Source organism: Cynoglossus semilaevis, chromosome 8 (assembly GCF_000523025.1).
Source record: "Cynoglossus semilaevis isolate Cse_v1.0 chromosome 8, Cse_v1.0, whole genome shotgun sequence".
Lineage (NCBI taxonomy): Eukaryota > Metazoa > Chordata > Actinopteri > Pleuronectiformes > Cynoglossidae > Cynoglossus > Cynoglossus semilaevis.
In genome coordinates, this window is record NC_024314.1 from 10559715 (window position 1) to 10570666 (window position 10952).

The following is a 10952-nucleotide window of genomic DNA, read 5'->3' on the forward strand; positions in this document are numbered from 1 at the left end:
TTGTACCTTCTCCCCAGCTTATGACGTCATCCATATCAGAGGGCACCCCTGCCCAGAGACTGTTGTCTCGTGGGTAGCCTGTATCTGGTTTCTTGGATGTCTTTCCCCCATTTTGGCTTTCATCAAACCTCCAGAACTCCCCTTCACTGAACAAATAGGTCTTGCCATTATGGGCCCAGGTAAAGGCTGCGTCTACCCTGTCCACTGGTGCACCGCTCTTTCTTTTCATGCTCCAGTCAGAAAGAGGACGAGGGTAATCATCCATGGCAACTGTGTCCTTGAAAACCCAGTACTTTGACCCTGAAATGAGCAAAGATAAGGAATGAGAAAATTGTTTTAAATGGTGTTTGCACTTTTTGGTTTAAACATTCAATTTATTTCTGTTAAATAATTTTCAGTAATGAGGATGTGACACTATAAGTCAAAACCAATGTTACCATTTCATGCACTCTTTTTCTGTTTATGAAATATCCTGCTGCTTTGGTCTATTCCAATAAGTTTGTAGATATACTCTCACAATCATTTCTTACCAATGAAGAAGACGATGCTGTTGTCACTCTTCCTCTCATACACTGCGTCAACCTTATGTATTCCGGGGGGGAGTCCAATCCAAAAGTTCTTGATCAGAGCTGGCTTAAGGGACATTAAAGAGCCACTTCTCTGAGTTCTCCAGAAATTTTCACCTTTCACAGGGAGTGATAGAGTTTTGGGTTACCAAGAATGAATAATTTTTATAATTTATTAAATATATACTTTGCTGCCTGTCCTTTAACTATGACTTCTTCTTCTTATTTTCCTTTTGGCTTTGTCCCTTTTTTCAGGGGTTGCCAGTGTGAATCATTGATTTCCATCTCTCCCTGTTCTTTGTATCTTCTACTCTGACTCCAACTATCTGCATGTCCTCCCTCACTGCATCCATATATCTCCTCTTTGGCCTTCCTCTCTTTCTCCTACCTGGTAGCTCCATCTCCAACATTCTTCTACCAATGAATCCACTGTCCCTCCTCTGCACATGTCCAAACCATCTCAATCTGGCTTCTCTAGCTTTTTCTCCAAACCTTCCTGTCTGTGTTGTCCCTCTAATGACCTCATTCCTGATCCTGTCCATTCTTGTCACTCCTAAAGAGAATCTTAGCATCTTTACCTCTGCCACCTCCAGCTCTGCCTCCTGTCTTCTGCCTATTGCTATCGTCTCTAAACCATACATCATGGCTGGTCTCTCCACCACCCTGTAAACCTTTCCCTTCACCTTAGCTGACACTCTTCTGTCACAGATGACTCCTGACACTTTTCTCCAGCTGTTCCATCCTGCCTGTACTCTATTCTTCACCTCTCTTCCACAGTCTCCGCTGCTCTAAACAGTTGATCCTAAGTACCTAAACTCCTGCACCTTCACCACCTCTGCTCCTTGTAACCTCACTATTTCACTGTTCTCCCTTTCGTTTACACACATGTACTCTGTCTTGCTGCGACTGACCTTCATTCCTTTTCTTTCTAGTGCAAACCTCCACCTCTCTAGGTTCTCTTCCAGCTGCTGCCTACTCTCACTACAGATCACAATGTCATCTGCAAACAACATAGTCCATGGGGACTCCTGTCCATTAACTATGACAATATATCCAAATCACAGGGGGCTTCCTGTTTTCTGAAATAAGTGTTTAAGGTAAGGCAGCTAACGTTTTCATGTTGCAGCTAACGTGCACAGATCGTTAGAGGATTATTATTTGTATTTATATTTTCAAAATAAAACATATTTTTGAATTTATTCTATTAGTATCAAAGTCTAAATTACATATTAGTTTGAAATAATAGAATTAAGTAAATTAGTAAAATGTAAGTACATTTTTTTGCTGTGTCCTATTGTAGCCTGGTACCAAATGACCTGCAGACTTGGGGACTTTGTTGCATGCTAGTTAATAATTCTGACCGAGGGACAGCATGTCAATAAGTCTTTACCTTTAAAGAAGAAAACCTCGCCTCTTATATTTGCCACTGCATCAAAACTTCCCTGACAGCGCTGCGGGAAGGAGGGCTCAGACCTACACAGGGAATGTTGGGTTAAACAACTTAAAAAAGCTCAATGTAATGTGTCAGTGTAGTCACTATATGACAGTTGGGTAGTAACTCACAGCTGAGTTGGCTTCGGAGGAGAAGGACTTGGGAATCGGGGAAGTTTAGGATTCAAAACATCGGGCTGTTTACTTTGCTTCACACCTACAGCAAACGAGTGACAGAATAAGGGAAGAAGTGTGATCAGTATTACAGTCATTTTACACTTTTACAGTCATTTTACTTTTTATTTACATTTATTTCCGGGGGGGGGGTTAATTACACACTAATTTTTTAAAGTAAAATCAATATATTCCTCCGTATTCAGGGAACTTGTTAGTTGCTTCATTGCAGGTTTTAATGTTATGGTGGATACCAACTATAAATGATAAAAAATATGTTCAGAAAGTAACAAACTGTATCGAGACCTAAATATCTTCTTCTTTTTTCCACCTGTTCCCTTCAGGTGTCACCACAGTGGATCATGTGCCTCCATCTCACCCTATCCTCTGCCTCTTCTTTTACCCCAACCATCATAAGTTTAAGTTTAACTATGTCCTCTTTTACTCTATCGACTATCACCCCAGTTTGGGCAGAGGCCGCCAAGGAAAGTCCTCCAAGCACTCCGGTCCTATTCCAGGTGTTCCAACTGCCCCCACATATAACCTGCCTTCTTGTAGTCGGCCTCAAGGTCAGGCGCCAACTGTCTCTCTTACCATGTCCTACGCCTGGTAACTCCACGTGAAAATAGGAGCATCTTCATTTAAGTGTGGGGACATCCACAGTCCTGTTTGAAATTTAAGTGTTGTAATTTGATCGTGCCCTTTTTCCCTCTGTTACGGTAAAGTGATCGGCTGTACTCTACATATACGTTGCCGATCAGTCTCAGCATGACTGTATAGTGGGGCTTCAAGACACAAGTTTAATCCATTCCACAATAGCACTCGTATGTCGATCCGCTCGTATCTAGATTGCATTTATTGCATTAAAAAAAAAAACAATTAATTTGTTCCAGCCCCCCAGAATTATACTTATATACTATTATTAATTAACTTAACCCCCCATCTAAACATCAAAAATATAGATATAAACAAATGTATTGATAATATAAAATAATAATAATTAAGAAACCATTTTATATTATTGTTTTAAAAATGGGTAGAATAACCGAGCAAGGAACAGTGAGCACAACAGCGTGTCAGAGTGTTGGGCCACTAAGCGTAGGAGAAGGACTGGAAGTGAGGACTTGATTTAGGGATAAAGTGACAGGTAAGACCAAGCAAGTGAGTGACAGTGACAGTGAGCAAGACAACGCGATAGTGTCGAGTGGAAAAATAGAGCTTGGTTGAGCACTCGTAACTCGATGTTTCCTCGTATCACAAGGAAAACCTTGCAATAGTCGCTTATTGGTAACTTGGAAAACACATATTTCGGATAGCTCATATCTCGAAGCCCCACTGTATTAGTTTCGGGGGTGGAGCAAATAAGCCTGCATTTCTCCTTTGTTACACTAACATCCCAAAAGATTATATCAAATAAAAACCTATGTCAGTAGACATTTATCTGAAATATCAAATAGTTTATCAAACAAAAAGCAGGGATGTTAAACTAATTTTGATTCAGGCTCCACATACGCATGATTAGATGTGAAGTGGACCAAACCAGTACAAGTATAACATAATTACCTATAAATAATCCCATGTTTTCCCCCGTTTTTCATGCAAAACTAAACTGAAACTATATTAAAATATATATATATATATATATATATATATTAAATGTGCATTTGTGCATTTATTTACTTTCAGAATTCATCAAGTGGGCCGGATTGAAGCCCCTACCGGGCTATATGTTTTACACCAATTCAAAAACTCAAAACTGATTTGGGTTTTGTTTATACTATAAAAATCAACAAAAAATCAAAACTGATTTGGGTTTTGTTTATACTATTGATGTCATCTTTGGTCCACATTTGCTCATTTGTCTTTTTTTTATCTCAGATACGTTACCAGGTATGTTAGCAGTTATCTTATCTTTTTTTTTGTTATCATGCAACCCTAAAATCTATATTATTAGTGTGACTTAGACTTAGTTTGAAGTAGTCTTGTAATTTCATAGCGTTTCTCTTGGCGCAAACAAGAGCACTTTCTTTTCAAAAGACACATCGCAATTGAAATAAAAGATAAACTTCACTAACCATAGAGCTGTTGGATTGCAAGTTTGTCGTCCAAGCTCAGCTGGAAGTTTGGAATGTCCTCAACAGCACCCTGGTAGTACGGTATCATGATGGAAGGATAAGTGGAGGAATGGGACAGACCCAAAGCATGGCCAAACTCATGCACTGCAACTGTGAACAAGTCCGTGTTGCTGCTGTCTCCTGATGATTTAAGAAGTTTGAGGTATTTCTGATTATGAATGCATAGTTTATGTTATGTATAGTTTGTTATTTTAAATTACACCGGTGTGCCCAAACTTTTTGCAATGAGGACTTAGCACTAGTATAATAATCATTCCTCGCAAAAGCTACCTTGATCAGGTTGATTCAGGCAATAGTGTTTGGTAGTAAAACCTTATATATTGGGTTAACACAAACCTCCATAGCTCCAGATCTCATGGTCATCAAAGTGTGTGTCCCCAGCTACTACATCCTTGCCTGGGAAAAAGGCATGGGCCAGCGTGCCACCCTGCCCATCAAACGGGTATCCATCGTCATGCAGCAAACTAGCAAAGGAGATCCTGATGTCGCCTTCAGAAAAATTGCCTTCACTGTCAGCAACCTGCCGATAGAAACTTAGGGGTGCTGCATTACTCCACATTTTGAAGGCGTGAGACAAGATACTGTCCACCAGATCATGATCAAGGCCTGGAGAGATGGAGGGGTAGCTGTGGACACTGTAGGCAAAACCACATGTATCACAGCACACTTGTAAGTTTCACAAACATGATTTGCAGTTTGATGCATGAAGGACAGAAATGATGTGGTCAACATTTTGATGATGCCCTACACTGTCAGAATCAGAATTACTTGATGGAATCCCCACACATTTATGCTATTGCAACAAAGGCAGTAAAGTAACATGTTTTGGATTTTCTTTTGTTTAAATAAGTTAATCTATAGAATTAATAATTATTGACAGTAGTATGCTAAAAATACTGCAAGACAAATAAAACAGAGCAGTGAATTGGTGCTCAAGGTGACTAGATATTGTCCAATCTAGCTTGATTTACAGTAACATATTTACAGTAAAATATCCACATTCCTGTAAACATATACCATTTTTTACAAATATTAATTCTAATATATACGTATATCCAAGCTGTATACGGATCTACCAATAAGTACATTTTTAAATTCTCTGTAAGAGCATAAATTGCTGTAATGATCACTAAAAAAAGCCAACACAGTGCATAAGATAAAATAAACAATGGACCAAAGTGCATTTGTCAAACAGGGTCAATTTGTATACAATGTGTAGTTTGACTCAAACGTCAAAAGGTCTGCTTTTTTTTCTGCACTTTGTTGCCCTGTGAATGAGCATTCATGTTAAATCTATAATATATAATTAAAATGGGTGTGATGTTATCATCATGATCATTTCTACCAATAAGAAAAGAAAGAAGAGACAACACAGAAAACATACCTCCATGTAAGTTCTGTCTTGTGCCACTTCAAGCCTGACAAAGCATATCGTTTCCTCCTTCTCCTTTTCCTTTTAAGCATATCCTCTCCGCCCACAATATCAGGTAAAGAGCATCTTGGTGTGGACATTAATTTGATTGTCTTGCTGTCTGAAAAAGAATAGGAGCATATATTAGCTACAGTATATCCCAATCTAGTGTCTACAGCCCTTTGTCCAAGACATGGTGGAGGCTTGGTTGTTAAGGAAGCTCACTTTCTTCTTTTTTTGATTGTCTTTTTGAGTTTAAAGTCAACATATACAGGTAGTTATATTCTGTACAAGTTCTTTAACAATTGACACAGTATAAGGTGGTTAAATAGAGAAAGAAAGAAAGAAAAAAGAAAGAAAGAAAGAGCACATGGGAGGTTACATTGCAAATGATGTTCCATTATAGCTTGAAGTCTGAGCTATGTGGACTAATGAAATCAATGCATCCTTTCCAGCATTTTTCAAATAGATCCCTCTTGAGTCTTAGAGCAAATGTAAGTTTTTCCATTACATTACATTTCATGCATCACATTGAACCGGTCTATTACTGTAGGTGTACTTTGAGTTAGCAACCATCCATCCATCCATCATCATCCGTTTGTCCGGGGCCGGGTCGTGGGGTAACAGTCTGAGCAGGGAGACCCAGACTTCCCTCTCTCCAGACACTTCCTCCAGCTCTTCTGGGGGGACACCAAGGAGCTCCCAGGCCAGCCGAGCAACATAGACCCTCCAGAGTGTCCTGGGTCTTCCCCTAGGTCTCCTCCCAGAGGGACAGGACTCGAGCACCTCCTGAGGCCGCTCGTATCCGGGATCTTGTTCTTTCAGTCATGACCCAAAGCTCATGACCATAGGTGAGGGAAGGAACGTATATTGACCAGTAAATCGAGAGCTTCGCCTTTCGCCTCAGCTCCTTCTTCACCACAACGGACCGATACAGCGACCACATTACTGCAGCCTCTGCACCAAACTGCCTGTCAATCTCTCGTTCCATCCTTCCGTCACTCGTGAACAAGACCCCAAGATACTTTAACTCCTCCACCTGAGGCAAGATCTCCTCCCCAACCTGGAGGGGTGCGGGTCTCACACACATACGCACACAGCCATTCACAGACAGACAGACATACGCTACTAGTATAACACACAGAGCCTACTAGAAAAGTAAATGATCGCTATCTTCATCTTCCTCCTATGCACTAAAACCACTGAAGTCAGAATTGCTCCGTCACACACTTTTCCATTCTCTCCTTTGTTGTCGCTCTCAATATCATGTTTTTGAGCTTGTGTTGTCGTCTTCATCTCGCAGCAGTCCAACCTTTCGAAACCCGTTGCTGATAGTGGAGTTTTTTACTCTGGGCCACGCTGTCAGGATCCACTTGCAGACTTGAGCAAAAGTTTCTCTTTGCATGTGGCCAGTTTTGGTAAATGATTTTGCGCTGCTAGTCATCCAAGCCTCCCCCTTAACCCGGAGTGCCATTAAAATAATAAATTAGCAGCATCATTGTTTAAGCCGCAGGGTTCAAAGCGTGTGAAAAAAGTAGCGGCTTATAGTCCGGAAATTACGGACTCTGGATTGTCCTTACAAATGTTCTATGAAATTGAAATTTTGTGAAATGAAATTAAATGCTGTATAAAAAAAGTCCAACTTACAAACGCTTTTTCAGGGTTCACGCCCAAAAAGATTGCTTCAGTTTGTTTCTGGGTTATCTGGTGTATCACATGTAATACGTCTAATGTTATCTTGAGTTTGTCGCTGTTTAATAAAGCCTGTTTGGCCCAGGTGATATCAGGCAGAATTCATTCCAGCTGTGCAACTGCCTGCTGGAGCTTTTTCCTTGGTGCCACCGAATTCTTCAGTATTTTCTGGGATGGTTTATGTGGATTCAGTGGAGCAACTCTCCTCCTGTCTGGTACCTATGGCCACTTGTATCTTTGTCCTGACCAGGCTGCTGTTTGCTCCACAGTGGTTTGTAGCAGTTCTAGGATCTGCTGCACTTTTCATTGGCTCCAGCACCTGCAGCAGACACCCCTTCAGGTGGATCAAGTGCCTGCAGCAGATGCCTCATTGGTGAGCCAGTGCCTGCTGCAGACTTCCATCCACTTCTGCCCCCCCTTTCCCTCTGCAGCCAATAAAGCAAACAGACCCACATCTTCAGCTAAAAGAAGACCCACAATCAGCCAAACCTTAACAGTGGATGCTAGTAGATTAGTAGTTTAGTAGTTGTAAATAGATAAGTAGTAGTATTTGTGTGTAAATAAAAAGAATAAATAGATAAGTAGTAGTATTTGTGTGTGGTCCACATTAACATCCTCTCCCTCACTGTAGGAGGTAGATGATGGCATCCTCTATACCGACCTCTGCTCTGAAAGTGAACTGTTGTAGGTTATTAGATGATTGATTGATGATTTAATGATTGGCTGCCTTTGGACCAAAGGGGTGTACTGTGGCTGGAAGTAAAACAGGTTATCATCATACTTGCAGAAAGGGGGCAGGGAGGTGACTCTGTATGCTTCTTTAGCTTTAACATATTGAAGGTCAATTGTCCAGTTGCTCCTTGTGTGTTGAAAGTCACCTAGTGTAGAGTCCAGAGTGGCGTGATTAAAGTCAACAGAAATCAAGAAGAAAGCCTCAGGATGTTATGGCCGCAGCCCTGCTGTGACAGTGTGAAGTTTCTCGTAGGCAGTGGCTGTGACAGCTCTCGGAGGATAAACACAAAAGAGATCACATGACTGAACTCCCTTAGTAGGTAACATGGGCAGAGGCAAACAGCTAGTATCTCCAAGTCTGGGCACCATAAAACTTTCGTAACAGAGACATATCCGGGATTACACCAACAGTTGTTAACATACATGATGAATCCGCCAGTTTTGCTTTTCCTGCATGCCTTTAAAAAACAAAAAAATGAACTATATGATCCCATATTTGGAAGATTATTGTGTTAATAGCAGATATACTAACTCTGTGCTTCCGAGGCAGGCGTGCTAACCACTACACTATGGAACTGACACTAACCACTATACTATGGAAGAGAAACTTAGCTCTCACTGCTGTAAATCTTCGCAGATCCACATTTAAATCTGTTACGCTGTCAGTAAGCCAAGTCTCCAAAATGAACAGCCTGCACTCCCAGTATATCTGCTGGTTGTACAGCGTGGACAGCTCGTCCATCTTGTTAGAAAGAGAGTTTACGTTGCCCATGATAACAGAGGGAATTGATGGAATATCTTCACTTTTATTTTAGCGTTGGCTCTGCATTCTCGGTACCTCCTCTTGAGCTCTGCCGGTATGTCACGTCGAAGTCCAATTTTACTTGTCCTCAGAGCCAGCAGCTTGTCCTTTGAATAAACAAGATAACTGGCTCTGGTTGCCATTTTAGGATTATGGACATCCATAGGTTACATTTAATAATAATAAAAGAGTGAAATAAAAAAGCATAGAAAGTAAGAGTGAAAGTAGAAAAAAGAGTTAGTGCTGCAAAGCGACCAGAAGGCTGTTGCCATCAGCACCATCTTGAATCTGACTGTTATCAGGCAGTCAGTGGCCATTATCTCAGAGAATTATCAGAGGGTACGAAACCTAAAACTCACACAGCACCAAACCCTCAAGAAAACTGGCAAACACAGTAAAAGCCTTCTCACCAAGTCCACAGGAATCCTATAATCAAGCAGAAATTGTATTCAGAATGTTGGAGGAGGGACTGTTCCTCCCAGTCATGCTTCCACAAAAAATAGCAGTCAGGATACGTCGCTCCACCCAAAGAGGCAGGGAGGTTACCCTCCCATGGCAAACCTCAACATACTTGCACAAAGCCAGGGATCAATCATTATTTTTACATTCCTCGCACAGAGCCAGCCAACTCCAGCCAAAGATTGATCTGCCGAGGTCCCATTCTATAGCCACAATCCAGCGCACACTGAACTTGACCCCCTTGATCCCTTCCATGGGTAAACACTGAAGCTGTCCTACCTTGCCTTTGCAGGGTCATGCTGCGTGATTGTAGACCCAGCAACAAGGCACTCTTTTATCAGTGCCTTGTAAAAAACCCATTCATCTATAATTCATCTTATAGAAGGTCTTCTGAACCGCATATTTTCTGGTCACTAATTAGAAAATGTTTGCCTTCTAGGATAATTTACGCAAACAGTGTTTCACTAAGTGCTGGATTGCATGTGGATTTTTTCCAGATATTCCAGCTTTCCACAGTCCATGCAGATTTGGAGTTAGGTTAATCAGTTAGCACTTCAAAGGTAGGGATGTGAATGCTCACTTATATGAGGCAGTGGTGGTTTAGTGGTTAAGGAAGCAGACTTGGGTCTGGAAGGCTTCAGGTTTGAGTCCACCAGCTGCCAAGTTACCACTGAGGTGCTCTGAGCATGACATCGTCCCAACTCACTGCTTCCCGGGCACTTAAAGCTGCCCACTGTTCACTGTGGTGATGGGTTAAAAGCAGATGTCACATTTCGTTCTGTGCAGTGGTGTGTTGCGTCACAATGACAAGTAGTTCACTTTCCTTCAAAGACCCTCTGTGATTAAACACTTTTTTGATAGCTGGATAGACACAGCCACTAAGCACTTCCTCAAAGAATTAATTGGTCAAAGGTGAATTAATGATTGGATTTACCGAGCACCCCTGTTTCCTTGATCCCTCCAAATCTCTGCATGGTCCTTATGGCTTCCTCAAGGCCCTCCTTGGTCTGCAGTCTACTAGTACGTGGGTCAGGAGGAGGAAGGTAACCATATCTACTTAACCAGTCCTGCAAAAACAACACAGTATTAGTTCTTTAGTGAGTTAGGTCATGTCATAATATTCTAAATGAACACAGTTTTTGACAGATTGATACAACAACAAAAAAAAAAAAAACAAAAAAAAAAAAAAAAAACAAACAAAATAAAACAGATAAGATTATGGAATAGTGATGGGAAGACCGACTCTTTTTACTGATTCAGATCTTTAACTCTCGAACAGTAAAATGAACGAATCATTTCATTCATTTTACAGCAGGTGGTGCTTTAGCCCAATTGTGGGCGTTGTAAAGAAGGCTGTGGTTCTCCGACACTAACGACAAAGTCTACCATGGTTTGCTTCCGCCGACAAAGTCTACAAAGTACACAAAATGCCATAAGCAATTCAAATCATGTGAAAACATAAGAAAGAAAAACACATTACAGTGACTTGTGTCCTTCATCCTTCCTGTCATTGTTATTTAACCGCGTAACAGTGACTTAGATTAATGAAA

The 10952-nt window shown here is 41.0% G+C and overlaps 1 protein-coding gene across 1 annotated transcript in view; it reads right to left on the reverse strand.

Annotated features, from left to right (window-relative positions):
- mmp25b (matrix metallopeptidase 25b) overlaps window positions 1–10489 on the reverse strand; it is a 21350-nt gene extending 10861 nt beyond the window's left edge. The window contains exons 1-8 of the mRNA XM_025057889.1: window positions 10337–10489; window positions 5691–5838; window positions 4643–4941; window positions 4247–4426; window positions 2130–2214; window positions 1957–2039; window positions 531–683; window positions 7–300 (exon numbers count right to left, since the gene is read on the reverse strand). Coding sequence (XP_024913657.1) covers window positions 7–300; window positions 531–683; window positions 1957–2039; window positions 2130–2214; window positions 4247–4426; window positions 4643–4941; window positions 5691–5838; window positions 10337–10376 — 1282 coding nt within the window. The 5' untranslated portion in view covers window positions 10377–10489. The remainder of the gene's footprint in view (window positions 1–6; window positions 301–530; window positions 684–1956; window positions 2040–2129; window positions 2215–4246; window positions 4427–4642; window positions 4942–5690; window positions 5839–10336) is intronic.
- Between the last annotated feature and the right edge of the window lie 463 nt (window positions 10490–10952).